Below are 15,299 nucleotides of genomic sequence, written 5' to 3'. Positions count from 1 at the left end.
AACTAGAAGAGATAGACCCCCCAAAGTTGGCATCAAAAAAAATTTTTTTTAGGCATATTTTGTATGCAAATCTTTAAACGCGAATATCTCCTAAACTAGAAGAGATAGACCCCCCAAAGTTGGCATCAAAAAAAAATTTTTTAGGCATATTTTGTATGCAAATCTTTAAACGCGAATATCTCCTAAACTAGAAGAGATAGACCCCCCAAAGTTGGCATCAAAAAAAATTTTTTTTAGGCATATTTTGTATGCAAATCTTTAAACGCGAATATCTCCTAAACTAGAAGAGATAGACCCCCCAAAGTTGGCATCAAAAAAAATTTTTTTTAGGCATATTTTGTATGCAAATCTTTAAACGCGAATATCTCCTAAACTAGAAGAGATAGGCCCCCCAAAGTTGGCATCAAAAAAAAATTTTTTTATGCATATTTTGTATGCAAATCTTTAAACGCGAATATCTCCTAAACTAGAAGAGATAGACCCCCCAAAGTTGGCATCAAAAAAAATTTTTTTTAGGCATATTTTGTATGCAAATCTTTAAACGCGAATATCTCCTAAACTAGAAGAGATAGACCCCCCAAAGTTGGCATCAAAAAAAAAAATTTTTTTAGGCATATTTTGTATGCAAATCTTTAAACGCGAATATCTCCTAAACTAGAAGAGATAGACCCCCCAAAGTTGGCATCAAAAAAAATTTTTTTTAGGCATATTTTGTATGCAAATCTTTAAACGCGAATATCTCCTAAACTAGAAGAGATAGACCCCCCAAAGTTGGCATCAAAAAAAATTTTTTTTAGGCATATTTTGTATGCAAATCTTTAAACGCGAATATCTCCTAAACTAGAAGAGAAAGACCCCCCAAAGTTGGCATCAAAAAAAATTTTTTTTAGGCATATTTTGTATGCAAATCTTTAAACGCGAATATCTCCTAAACTAGAAGAGATAGACCCCCCAAAGTTGGCATCAAAAAAAAATTTTTTAGGCATATTTTGTATGCAAATCTTTAAACCCGAATATCTCCTAAACTAGAAGAGATAGACCCCCCAAAGTTGGCATCAAAAAAAATTTTTTGGGCATATTTTGTATGCAAATCTTTAAACGCGAATATCTCCTAAACTAGAAGAGATAGACCCCCCAAAGTTGGCATCAAAAAAAATTTTTTTTAGGCATATTTTGTATGCAAATCTTTAAACGCGAATATCTCCTAAACTAGAAGAGATAGACCCCCCAAAGTTGGCATCAAAAAAAATTTTTTTTAGGCATATTTTGTATGCAAATCTTTAAACGCGAATATCTCCTAAAGTAGAAGAGATAGACCCCCCAAAGTTGGCATCAAAAAAAATTTTTTTTAGGCATATTTTGTATGCAAATCTTTAAACGCGAATATCTCCTAAACTAGAAGAGATAGACCCCCCAAAGTTGGCATCAAAAAAATTTTTTTTAGGCATATTTTGTATGCAAATCTTTAAACGCGAATATCTCCTAAACTAGAAGAGATAGACCCCCCAAAGTTGGCATCAAAAAAAAATTTTTTAGGCATATTTTGTATGCAAATCTTTAAACGCGAATATCTCCTAAACTAGAAGAGATAGACCCCCAAAGTTGGCATCAAAAAAAATTTTTTTTAGGCATATTTTGTATGCAAATCTTTAAACGCGAATATCTCCTAAACTAGAAGAGATAGACCCCTCAAAGTTGGCATCAAAAAAAATTTTTTTTAGGCATATTTTGTATGCAAATCTTTAAACGCGAATATCTCCTAAACTAGAAGAGATAGACCCCTCAAAGTTGGCATCAAAAAAAATTTTTTTAGGCATATTTTGTATGCAAATCTTTAAACGCGAATATCTCCTAAACTAGAAGAGATAGACCCCCCAAAGTTGGCATCAAAAAAATTTTTTTTTAGGCATATTTTGTATGCAAATCTTTAAACGCGAATATCTCCTAAACTAGAAGAGATAGACCCCCCAAAGTTGGCATCAAAAAAAATTTTTTTTAGGCATATTTTGTATGCAAATCTTCAAACGCGAATATCTCCTAAACTAGAAGAGATAGACCCCCCAAAGTTGGCATCAAAAAAAATTTTTTTTAGGCATATTTTGTATGCAAATCTTTAAACGCGAATATCTCCTAAACTAGAAGAGATAGACCCCCCAAAGTTGGCATCAAAAAAAATTTTTTTTAGGCATATTTTGTATGCAAATCTTTAAACGCGAATATCTCCTAAACTAGAAGAGATAGGCCCCCCAAAGTTGGCATCAAAAAAAATTTTTTTTATGCATATTTTGTATGCAAATCTTTAAACGCGAATATCTCCTAAACTAGAAGAGATAGACCCCCCAAAGTTGGCATCAAAAAAATTTTCTTTTAGGCATATTTTGTATGCAAATCTTTAAACGCGAATATCTCCTAAACTAGAAGAGATAGACCCCCCAAAGTTGGCATCAAAAAAAAAATTTTTTTAGGCATATTTTGTATGCAAATCTTTAAACGCGAATATCTCCTAAACTAGAAGAGATAGACCCCCCAAAGTTGGCATCAAAAAAAATTTTTTTTAGGCATATTTTGTATGCAAATCTTTAAACGCGAATATCTCCTAAACTAGAAGAGATAGACCCCCCAAAGTTGGCATCAAAAAAAATTTTTTTTAGGCATATTTTGTATGCAAATCTTTAAACGCGAATATCTCCTAAACTAGAAGAGATAGACCCCCCAAAGTTGGCATCAAAAAAAATTTTTTTTAGGCATATTTTGTATGCAAATCTTTAAACGCGAATATCTCCTAAACTAGAAGAGATAGACCCCCCAAAGTTGGCATCAAAAAAAATTTTTTTAGGCATATTTTGTATGCAAATCTTTAAACGCGAATATCTCCTAAACTAGAAGAGATAGACCCCCCAAAGTTGGCATCAAAAAAAATTTTTTTAGGCATATTTTGTATGCAAATCTTTAAACGCGAATATCTCCTAAACTAGAAGAGATAGACCCCCCAAAGTTGGCATCAAAAAAAATTTTTTTTAGGCATATTTTGTATGCAAATCTTTAAACGCGAATATCTCCTAAACTAGAAGAGATAGGCCCCCCAAAGTTGGCATCAAAAAAAATTTTTTTTATGCATATTTTGTATGCAAATCTTTAAACGCGAATATCTCCTAAACTAGAAGAGATAGACCCCCCAAAGTTGGCATCAAAAAAAAAATTTTTTTTAGGCATATTTTGTATGCAAATCTTTAAACACGAATATCTCCTAAACTAGAAGAGATAGACCCCCCAAAGTTGGCATAAAAAAAAAATTATTTTAGGCATATTTTGTATGCAAATCTTTAAACGCGAATATCTCCTAAACTAGAAGAGATAGACCCCCCAAAGTTGGCATCAAAAAAAATTTTTTTTAGGCATATTTTGTATGCAAATCTTTAAACGCGAATATCTCCTAAACTAGAAGAGATAGACCCCCCAAAGTTGGCATCAAAAAAAATTTTTTAGGCATATTTTGTATGCAAATCTTTAAACGCGAATATCTCCTAAACTAGAAGAGATAGACCCCCCAAAGTTGGCATCAAAAAAAAATTTTTTAGGCATATTTTGTATGCAAATCTTTAAACGCGAATATCTCCTAAACTAGAAGAGATAGACCCCCAAAGTTGGCATCAAAAAAAATTTTTTTTAGGCATATTTTGTATGCAAATCATTAAACGCGAATATCTCCTAAACTAGAAGAGATAGGCCCCCCAAAGTTGGCATCAAAAAAAATTTTTTTTATGCATATTTTGTATGCAAATCTTTAAACGCGAATATCTCCTAAACTAGAAGAGATAGACCCCCCAAAGTTGGCATCAAAAAAAGAAAATGTTTTAGGCATATTTTGTATGCAAATCTTTAAACGCGAATATCTCGTAAACTAGAAGAGATAGACCCCCCAAAGTTGGCATCAAAAAAATTTTCTTTTAGGCATATTTTGTATGCAAATCTTTAAACGCGAATATCTCCTAAACTAGAAGAGATAGACCCCCCAAAGTTGGCATCAAAAAAAAATTTTTTTAGGCATATTTTGTATGCAAATCTTTAAACGCGAATATCTCCTAAACTAGAAGAGATAGACCCCCCAAAGTTGGCATCAAAAAAAAAATTTTTTAGGCATATTTTGTATGCAAATCTTTAAACGCGAATATCTCCTAAACTAGAAGAGATAGACCCCCCAAAGTTGGCATCAAAAAAATTTTTTTAGGCATATTTTGTATGCAAATCTTTAAACGCGAATATCTCCTAAACTAGAAGAGATAGACCCCAAAGTTGGCATCAAAAAAAATTTTTTTAGGCATATTTTGTATGCAAATCTTTAAACGCGAATATCTCCTAAACTAGAAGAGATAGACCCCCCAAAGTTGGCATCAAAAAAAATTTTTTTAGGCATATTTTGTATGCAAATCTTTAAACGCGAATATCTCCTAAACTAGAAGAGATAGGCCCCCCAAAGTTGGCATCAAAAAAAATTTTTTTAGGCATATTTTGTATGCAAATCTTTAAACGCGAATATCTCCTAAACTAGAAGAGATAGACCCCCCAAAGTTGGCATCAAAAAAAAATTTTTTAGGCATATTTTGTATGCAAATTTTTAAACGCGAATATCTCCTAAACTAGAAGAGATAGACCCCCCAAAGTTGGCATCAAAAAAAATTTTTTTAGGCATATTTTGTATGCAAATCTTTAAACGCGAATATCTCCTAAACTAGAAGAGATAGACCCCCCAAAGTTGGCATCAAAAAAATTTTCTTTTAGGCATATTTTGTATGCAAATCTTTAAACGCGAATATCTCCTAAACTAGAAGAGATAGACCCCCCAAAGTTGGCATCAAAAAAATTTTTTTAGGCATATTTTGTATGCAAATCTTTAAACGCGAATATCTCCTAAACTAGAAGAGATAGACACCCCAAAGTTGGCATAAAAAAAAAATTTTTTAGGCATATTTTGTATGCAAATCTTTAAACGCGAATATCTCCTAAACTAGAAGAGATAGACCCCCCAAAGTTGGCATCAAAAAAAATTTTTTTTAGGCATATTTTGTATGCAAATCTTTAAACGCGAATATCTCCTAAACTAGAAGAGATAGACCCCCCAAAGTTGGCATCAAAAAAATTTTTTTAGGCATATTTTGTATGCAAATCTTTAAACGCGAATATCTCCTAAACTAGAAGAGATAGACCCCCCAAAGTTGGCATCAAAAAAAATTTTTTTAGGCATATTTTGTATGCAAATCTTTAAACGCGAATATCTCCTAAACTAGAAGAGATAGACCCCCCAAAGTTGGCATCAAAAAAAAATTTTTTAGGCATATTTTGTATGCAAATTTTTAAACGCGAATATCTCCTAAACTAGAAGAGATAGACCCCCCAAAGTTGGCATCAAAAAAAATTTGTTTAGGCATATTTTGTATGCAAATCTTTAAACGCGAATATCTCCTAAACTAGAAGAGATAGACCCCCCAAAGTTGGCATCAAAAAAATTTTCTTTTAGGCATATTTTGTATGCAAATCTTTAAACGCGAATATCTCCTAAACTAGAAGAGATAGACCCCCCAAAGTTGGCATCAAAAAAATTTTTTTAGGCATATTTTGTATGCAAATCTTTAAACGCGAATATCTCCTAAACTAGAAGAGATAGACACCCCAAAGTTGGCATAAAAAAAAAAATTTTTTAGGCATATTTTGTATGCAAATCTTTAAACGCGAATATCTCCTAAACTAGAAGAGATAGACCCCCCAAAGTTGGCATCAAAAAAAAATTTTTTTTAGGCATATTTTGTATGCAAATCTTTAAACGCGAATATCTCCTAAACTAGAAGAGATAGACCCCCCAAAGTTGGCATCAAAAAAAAATTTTTTTAGGCATATTTTGTATGCAAATCTTTAAACGCGAATATCTCCTAAACTAGAAGAGATAGACCCCCCAAAGTTGGCATCAAAAAAATTTTTTTAGGCATATTTTGTATGCAAATCTTTAAACGCGAATATCTCCTAAACTAGAAGAGATAGACCCCCCAAAGTTGGCATCAAAAAAAAATTTTTTTTAGGCATATTTTGTATGCAAATCTTTAAACGCGAATATCTCCTAAACTAGAAGAGATAGACCCCCAAAGTTGGCATCAAAAAAAAATTTTTTTAGGCATATTTTGTATGCAAATCTTTAAACGCGAATATCTCCTAAACTAGAAGAGATAGACCCCCCAAAGTTGGCATCAAAAAAAAATTTTTTTAGGCATGTTTTGTATGCAAATATTTAAACGCGAATATCTCCTAAACTAGAAGAGATAGACCCCCCAAAGTTGGCATCAAAAAAAAATGTTTTAGGCATATTTTGTATGCAAATCTTTAAACGCGAATATCTCCTAAACTAGAAGAGATAGACCCCCCAAAGTTGGCATAAAAAAAATTTTTTTTAGGCATATTTTGTATGCAAATCTTTAAACGCGAATATCTCCTAAACTAGAAGAGATAGACCCCAAAAGTTGGCATCAAAAAAAAAATTTTTTAGGCATATTTTGTATGCAAATCTTTAAACGCGAATATCTCCTAAACTAGAAGAGATAGACCCCCCAAAGTTGGCATCAAAAAAAAATTTTTTTAGGCATATTTTGTATGCAAATCTTTAAACGCGAATATCTCCTAAACTAGAAGAGATAGACCCCCCAAAGTTGGCATCAAAAAAAATTTTTTTTAGGCATATTTTGTATGCAAATCTTTAAACGCGAATATCTCCTAAATTAGAAGAGATAGACCCCCCAAAGTTGGCATCAAAAAAAAATTTTTTTTAGGCATAAAATTTTTTTAGGCATATTTTGTATGCAAATCTTTAAACGCGAATATCTCCTAAACTAGAAGAGATAGACCCCCCAAAGTTGGCATCAAAAAAAATTTTTTTTAGGCATATTTTGTATGCAAATCTTTAAACGCGAATATCTCCTAAACTAGAAGAGATAGACCCCCCAAAGTTGGCATCAAAAAAAGTTTTTTAGGCATATTTTGTATGCAAATCTTTAAACGCGAATATCTCCTAAACTAGAAGAGATAGACCCCCAAAGTTGGCATCAAAAAAAATTTTTTTTAGGCATAAAATTTTTTTAGGCATATTTTGTATGCAAATCTTTAAACGCGAATATCTCGTAAACTAGAAGAGATAGACCCCCCAAAGTTGGCATCAAAAAAAATTTTTTTAGGCATATTTTCTATGCAAATCTTTAAACGCGAATATCTCGTAAACTAGAAGAGATAGACCCCCCAAAGTTGGCATCAAAAAAAATTTTTTTTAGGCATATTTTGTATGCAAATCTTTAAACGCGAATATCTCGTAAACTAGAAGAGATAGACCCCCCAAAGTTGGCATCAAAAAAAATTTTTTTAGGCATATTTTGTATGCAAATCTTTAAACGCGAATATCTCGTAAACTAGAAGAGATAGACCCCCCAAAGTTGGCATCAAAAAAAATTTTTTTTAGGCATATTTTGTATGCAAATCTTTAAACGCGAATATCTCCTAAATTAGAAGAGATAGACCCCCCAAAGTTGGCATCAAAAAAAATTTTTTTTAGGCATAAAATTTTTTTAGGCATATTTTGTATGCAAATCTTTAAACGCGAATATCTCCTAAACTAGAAGAGATAGACCCCCCAAAGTTGGCATCAAAAAAAATTTTTTTTAGGCATATTTTGTATGCAAATCTTTAAACGCGAATATCTCGTAAACTAGAAGAGATAGACCCCCCAAAGTTGGCATCAAAAAAAATTTTTTTTAGGCATAAAATTTTTTTAGGCATATTTTGTATGCAAATCTTTAAACGCGAATATCTCCTAAACTAGAAGAGATAGACCCCCCAAAGTTGGCATCAAAAAAAATTTTTTTTAGGCATAAAATTTTTTTAGGCATATTTTGTATGCAAATCTTTAAACGCGAATATCTCCTAAACTAGAAGAGATAGACCCCCCAAAGTTGGCATCAAAAAAAATTTTTTTAGGCATATTTTCTATGCAAATCTTTAAACGCGAATATCTCGTAAACTAGAAGAGATAGACCCCCCAAAGTTGGCATCAAAAAAAATTTTTTTTAGGCATATTTTGTATGCAAATCTTTAAACGCGAATATCTCGTAAACTAGAAGAGATAGACCCCCCAAAGTTGGCATCAAAAAAAATTTTTTTAGGCATATTTTGTATGCAAATCTTTAAACGCGAATATCTCCTAAACTAGAAGAGATAGACCCCCCAAAGTTGGCATCAAAAAAAATTTTTTTTAGGCATATTTTGTATGCAAATCTTTAAACGCGAATATCTCCTAAATTAGAAGAGATAGACCCCCCAAAGTTGGCATCAAAAAAAATTTTTTTTAGGCATAAAATTTTTTTAGGCATATTTTGTATGCAAATCTTTAAACGCGAATATCTCGTAAACTAGAAGAGATAGACCCCCCAAAGTTGGCATCAAAAAAAATTTTTTTTAGGCATATTTTGTATGCAAATCTTTAAACGCGAATATCTCCTAAATTAGAAGAGATAGACCCCCCAAAGTTGGCATCAAAAAAAATTTTTTTTAGGCATAAAATTTTTTTAGGCATATTTTGTATGCAAATCTTTAAACGCGAATATCTCGTAAACTAGAAGAGATAGACCCCCCAAAGTTGGCATCAAAAAAAATTTTTTTTAGGCATATTTTGTATGCAAATCTTTAAACGCGAATATCTCCTAAACTAGAAGAGATAGACCCCCCAAAGTTGGCATCAAAAAAAATTTTTTTTAGGCATATTTTGTATGCAAATCTTTAAACGCGAATATCTCGTAAACTAGAAGAGATAGACCCCCCAAAGTTGGCATCAAAAAAAATTTTTTTTAGGCATAAAATTTTTTTAGGCATATTTTGTATGCAAATCTTTAAACGCGAATATCTCCTAAACTAGAAGAGATAGACCCCCCAAAGTTGGCATCAAAAAAAAATTTTTTAGGCATATTTTGTATGCAAATTTTTAAACGCGAATATCTCCTAAACTAGAAGAGATAGACCCCCCAAAGTTGGCATCAAAAAAAATTTTTTTAGGCATATTTTGTATGCAAATCTTTAAACGCGAATATCTCCTAAACTAGAAGAGATAGACCCCCCAAAGTTGGCATCAAAAAAAAAATTTTTTAGGCATATTTTGTATGCAAATCTTTAAACGCGAATATCTCCTAAACTAGAAGAGATAGACCCCCCAAAGTTGGCATAAAAAAAATTTTTTTAGGCATATTTTCTTTTCCCTAGTTAGTATCTTAAATTTAAAATTTTCGATTATGTATATTAATTTTCCATATGAACTCTTCATCATCAAGCATAATTACTCCCTGATATTTTGATCTGAATTTTCCTGGACTGACCTGGCTATGCGTGTTCCATGGAGAGTTCATTAAACAGCCGAGGAAGGGATGTTTTTGTGTGGGCAAACACAAAAAGAAAAAAAATCACTGATTCATGGAAAAAGACGGCTGCGCCAATCTCGGATTTCATGGCAAGAAAACACGTGGACTGTTTGGCCCCAGACGACAGTGTCTTTTTGGCCAAAATCGTTACGGGATATGAAACTCAATAGTCGTGCAAAAGTGAAAGAAAAACGACTGTCGTCATCGAAATTCATTCAATTGGGGGTCGATCCCTCTTGGCTAGGAGAACGAGATTTAATTGATTAGACGTGCAACAATTTGCATCAGCTGTTTGTGACCCACAATGACCCCAATTTCCTCGCCACATGTCCATTTCAGGGTCGATCTTTGATATTTAATTTAAAAAAAAATCCCTTATCATCTGAATCAATTTTATTAATTACTTTCTCTACAATTTGGGAAGAATTGCTGAGGGTTCGTTGAAGGGGTTGAAGGGATAGGGATTGTGCTAGTCGAAGTAATCCTCAATGTCGATGTTGGGATCTAGGAGATCAGTCCCAAAGGGCGTTAGGTCAAGTTGATTGAGCAGAAGATTCTCAAATGTCTCCTCAAGGCCAGTTTCTCCAATAAGAACAGCTCCTTGGAGCTTCCCATTGACCAGAACGAGCTTTATGTATTCCTTATTAGGAGTCACTCGTACCATGGCTTCGTAGTTGGTTCCCAATCCCTGACCATTGTATCGTCCCAGGAGAACCACCTGCTGCCCAAAGAGCTTCGTGACATGTCCAAAGAATTCAAAACAGAAGTCCTGGACAATGTCATCCTCCTGCCCCAAATATGTCATAGCCATTGCTTTCCCTGCCATCATGCCCATTTGTCTGGCTTGAGTCCAGAGTCGCATCTGAAACCAATTTTCAGCCAGTGGCCAGGATGCTGTGCAACAATCACCAGCAGCATAAACATTCGCAATAGAAGTTCGCATGAGTTTATTGACTGAAATCCCACCGTCTGTGGCACACTCCAGGCCCAAATCCACTGTGTAATCAATTCTGGGATTGACACCAGTCGCTGAGACGACAAAGTCGCACTCCACAGCTTGACCATTTGTCAAGTCAACACATAATTTTCTCCCGTTAGCATTTTGGCCTGCAGACACATTCCTGACTTCGCAGCCGTAGTGAATGTTGACGGAATCGGGCAGATTGCGAGCATTTCCGGAAACATCCAGCATCCGATGCCAATCTGGCCCAAGAGCTGCCCCACTGCTGCCCTGCGTCTCGCCATAGCGCATCCTCTTGATGGAGGATGGCTCGGGGACTTTGATGTGCTTCTCACTGAGACTTTTTCTGAAGAATTCAGCAGCTCCTGGATCTAAGAAGGTCGAGGACATGTGATTATCCTTGATAATCCAATCAACGGCTACTCCTCTGACTTCGTAAGCAATCTCACTTGCAATTCCACCATTTCCCACCAAGGCAATTCTCCCCGCATCCTTGATCCTTCGCTGAAATTCTGCCACTGACTCAGTATCTCGTATCCCAATGACATTGGGATGCTTCTCAATCAACTTAGGGCGAGCTCCTGTGCAGAGGCAGAGGTATTTATAAGAAATCTCATGTCCTTCTTTCGTCACAATAACCTTCTCCTGACTCTTAACAGCTGCCAGTTGGTCAGTAACCACCTGGACAGACTTCCCTACTGTCTCTGCACTCCTCTCTTCCACCTCAAATCGTGTCAGGGCTTTTCCCAGAGGCACTAATTGAGTCACAGCTTTGATCAAGGATGACTCAGTCAGAAGGATAATTTTCTCTTCCGGACAGTAAAATGCAATAGTTTCAGCACAAGACACCCCCGCAATTCCACCTCCAACAACAACAAAAGTACCCTCGTACCTGACCATTCTCCTGGACAAACTACTCTTCTCAGATGAAATAAAATCTACGAATTTTTAGTTTTAACTAGAAAATTTATTAGTCTCTCTATGCAGATTTTTCTGGTTTGTAGTATTCAGAGTAGTTGTAGTATCTGAATGGGACGTCGTAGGTCAGGTATCCACGGTCAATAGCTCTCTCAATGGCCACGAGCAATTCCTTGTATCTCATCTGACAGAGACCAGTTTGAGTGTAACTCAGCACTTCTCCCGAATATGGCGAGACAAATTGCTTAAGTAGTTCCAAATTATTGTGATCCAGGACCAAATACTCGTCCCGGCAGATGGGACAGGGATTCCCAGTTGATAGAAAACCACCTCTAATGCAAGTCTTACGGGTTTTTCGTGGTGGGTACATTCCCTTGTGATTCCTACGGTAAGGCACCCATACGGGCTGATCACCGTACGTCTCCCTGTAAGCTGCGCTCCTCAGGTATCTTATACTCGTCTCCACGGGTATCACCTTTGTCCGGTCTATTGTTCCACGAACTCTTGTATTTGCAGCTTTCACGGGACTTTTCTGCTCACTCTCTTCACACAATCTCACATGGGTTGTCGAAAATGCTCTTCCTGGATTTAACGGATACCAAGAAAACACTTGAGGTGCAAAAATACCACGTTTTATTGCGTTTAATTGTGAAAATAACCTCGACATTTTTTTCACTGAATTTTCCACTTTCCGAAACCGGCGGCGAAAAAAAACATGTGATTTTGACAGCTCAATTCCGAAAATCTCGCGTGCGCGAATAAGACGAATAAGAAGTCGCGACGGGTTGATTACAAATACAAACATAACAGAACGGAGGCTAGACAAATCCCAAAGTTTGCAATTTACTGGAGTACAAATTTTAGGAATATTTCTTCTCAACATTGTTCAACATTTTTTATACTTTTTATTGGTCAACGGAGGGCGAGGGAATAAAAAGATGATTTCAAATTTTGTTTCTGATTATTTACCGCGAGAGCGCGTCTTTATAGCTAAAAGGAAAAGTTAGAATTCGGAGGATTCGGAGTTTCCTTTCACCGACAGTAGGGTAGAGTAAGTACTTTTCGCCACATTAAGGTTTGACACCCTTATAATTCTTACATTTTTTGTCGAAATAAAATGAAATTTTGTATACAAGTGCTGTGAAGCATTGTCTATCTATTGAATCAGGAGACTTTCCGGAAACTTTTGAGTATCTGGTTGAAAAAGTACATTTCCTGCAACAATGCATGTTTCAGTACTTTTCGCCACCTTGTAAACACTTTTTCGTCACTGTGTAAGCACTTTTTCGCCACTTGTTTTCAATTGATTTTTAAGAAACAGCAGCTTTCGAAAACCCCCAAAAATACACGGCACAGTACTTTTCTTATTTAACACCGATATTAGACAATTATTAGAGTATTTCGAATGATTTTCTGCTCATTTTTTATTTGCGACAAGAATCAATTGAAAATTAGGTCTGTTTCAACTTAATTCCGCGAGGAGCGCCACTTGTAAAATGCTTGAAAAAATGAGTGGCGAAAAGTACTTACACAACCGAAAAAAGTAAACCCTATTTCACCACATCCGTATTTCTTTATTTTTTTTTGGAAAACATTATTAAAAATGATATTAGAACAAAGCTTAGTTAATAACGGATTGACTTTCAGTGAAAAAATATTGAATACTGTACTGAAAAAACATAAAATAATGCAAGACAATTTGTCTGAGCGTTGACAAGTTTCCCCATAGCAAAATTCCGCAAAAATTCCAATGGAAAACTTGCGTCCAAATGGCTAAATTCGCTGAATTTTGACGCTAAAATTCCACTAAGTTTTCCTATGGAATTTAAAGCCGGAAATTCCATGGAAATCATAGTGCTCCATGGAATTTACTAGTACGACATGCTGGAATTCCAGCGTTAAATTCCGCGGTATTCCGCGGAAGATTTATATGGAAACTCGCACGTGAAACGTCCGCGGGATAAGCTGGAAAAAACATATGGAAATTTCCACTATCTTTCCATAGTGTTTTATATGGATTTTTCCACTAGTTTTCTGAAATGTCAAACAAATAAAATGGTGTTGCGACAACTTTTAGAAATTGTTTCCAAACCTTCCGCAAACATTTCTAGTGATTCATGTGGCAATTATAATATAATTAATTATGCGACACTGCGTTTCGTGTAGATAATAATGAAGTGATTACATTAAATAGGTCGCCAACCTAAAATAATACTGTTTTTATGTTAATTAATAAATATTTTCGAAAAAAATAGTTTTTTTTACAAAATATTTTTTTATTGCTTAAACTGTTAATTCGTTATTGCTGATTTAGTAAAACATATTATAATCCTCGTAATCTTTGCTATTTCTTTAATATTCGGAAGTAAAATCACGAGGTGCATGTGACAGCTTCATTTTTTCTCCATTTTATTTTGGTGGAAAAATCCACATAAATTCCACGAGCATTTCCATGGATGTATTCTATCTGAAAAATCCAGCATAAATCCATTAAATTTTCCTTGGAACCTATTATGGAAAATTCCTATGGAATTTTTTAAGGCAAATAGTGGAAAATTCCGAGGATTTTTTCGCTTGTTATTCCTATTCCGCTTTCTTTTGCAATGGGGTTATTAAGAACTCCATATTTTTTTGGTGACTGTTCACCTTGTCGACAATTTCTTTAATTAACTTGCAAATAATCTAGTCGGTGGAGCATCTCATATGGTTTTCTGATTCATTTGGATAGAGGTCACGAAATAACATTCATTTCGTAGTTCCACGAACTCATAATTTTCTTAAAATGCGATTTTAATTTAGGTGGCGAAAAAGGGCTTACTGGCGAAAAAGTACTGACTCTACCCTACCAAATTTCGGAAGGTACACTGAGAAAAAAAGTAGCCAGCTGTCAAATTGGTACGTACTTCAGCTTTTTGGTACCAAGTTTATTTACGGATTTTCAAGTGAATGTGGCCAGGATTCCTCATCCCCAAGTGTCTCAGGGGGTGGTTTAGTGTCTTTCTGACCACCCCAGTGATATCCCCCAGTGAACAATTGTGCTTCAGTGGACCAACACCCAGGGTTAAAACCATGGGCAGAAGCGGAAGCTTCCCAAGGCCTTCTGAGTGATTATGGCCAGGATTCCTCTCCCTCAGCATCTCAATGGGCAGCTAGTGTTTTCCCCGGAGAAACTTTTAAGAAAAAATAAATTACCAGCAGGGGAAAGGAATATCAAAAAAATCATGGCCAGAATCGGAGCCTTGGAGCTGGACAGGATGAGCCAAGCTGTGGAGCAGACATCCCGGGACTTCCTTCAGCATTAGAAGTATTCATTTTTCTGTATCATTTTGTTTGTGTTTAATTAATTGATTTTTTTTTCTTCTCTTTCCAGATGACTGACTGCGCTGGAGCCTTGGAGCTGGACAGGATGAGCCAAGCTGTGGAGCAGACATCCCGGGACTTCCTTCAGCATTAGAGATATTCATTTTTCTATATCATTTTGTTTGTGTTTAATTAAGCCGCTTCCGGACCGCTGTTTGCTTGTGCCCCTCCTTCAGCCGCTTCCGGACCGCTGTTTGCTTGTGCCCCTCCTTCAGCCGCTTCCGGACCGCTGTTTGCATGTGCCCCTCCACCAGACGCTTCTGGAGCAGGTTCTTGGGCACTTGAATGTGCTTTGGGGCCACCTGCAGCAGGTTTTGGGTCAGCTGCTCCTGCAACCGCGCCTTTTCCAGCTTCCTGGCCCCCACCTGAATTTGCGTCATGCTGGCAGTAAATGACCCCCGGCCCGAAAGAAATCGGCGGTGGTGGCAGTGGAACCATGAATGCACCCTGGGGGTGCATGTGGGTATAACTAATGGGGTAAGGTCCCCATGGAATCCCTCCTTGTGCGTACGGATCTGAAAAGATAAAAAAAAAAAACATAAAACAACATATCTATGTCATTAATTGAGACGTTCAGACCAAAAGTGGTCTCCTTTGCATTTATTTCCCCATTGAAATAACCC

The 15,299-nt window shown here is 35.7% G+C and overlaps 2 protein-coding genes across 2 annotated transcripts; both read right to left on the bottom strand.

Annotated features, from left to right (window-relative positions):
• Positions 1–9,812: 9,812 nt before the first annotated feature.
• Positions 9,813–11,298, bottom strand: LOC129807066 (pyridine nucleotide-disulfide oxidoreductase domain-containing protein 1). The gene has a single exon (XM_055856073.1). It carries the CDS (start codon positions 11,296–11,298, stop codon positions 9,907–9,909), a length of 1,392 nt encoding a protein of 463 aa, XP_055712048.1. The 3' UTR covers positions 9,813–9,906.
• LOC129807095 (28S ribosomal protein S18b, mitochondrial) lies at positions 9,813–11,983 on the bottom strand. The gene has a single exon (XM_055856137.1). It carries the CDS (start codon positions 11,981–11,983, stop codon positions 11,378–11,380), a length of 606 nt encoding a protein of 201 aa, XP_055712112.1. The 3' UTR covers positions 9,813–11,377.
• Positions 11,984–15,299: the final 3,316 nt, after the last annotated feature.

Source organism: Phlebotomus papatasi, chromosome 3, assembly GCF_024763615.1.
Source record: "Phlebotomus papatasi isolate M1 chromosome 3, Ppap_2.1, whole genome shotgun sequence".
NCBI classification, from domain to species: domain Eukaryota; kingdom Metazoa; phylum Arthropoda; class Insecta; order Diptera; family Psychodidae; genus Phlebotomus; species Phlebotomus papatasi.
This window is presented reverse-complemented; position numbering and strand designations above follow the sequence as displayed.

Coding starts and splice junctions, on each gene's coding strand:
- LOC129807066 (XM_055856073.1), bottom strand. CDS start 11,298: ATGGTCAGGTACGAGGGTACTTTTGTTGTTGTTGGAGGTGGAATTGCG.
- LOC129807095 (XM_055856137.1), bottom strand. CDS start 11,983: ATGTCGAGGTTATTTTCACAATTAAACGCAATAAAACGTGGTATTTTT.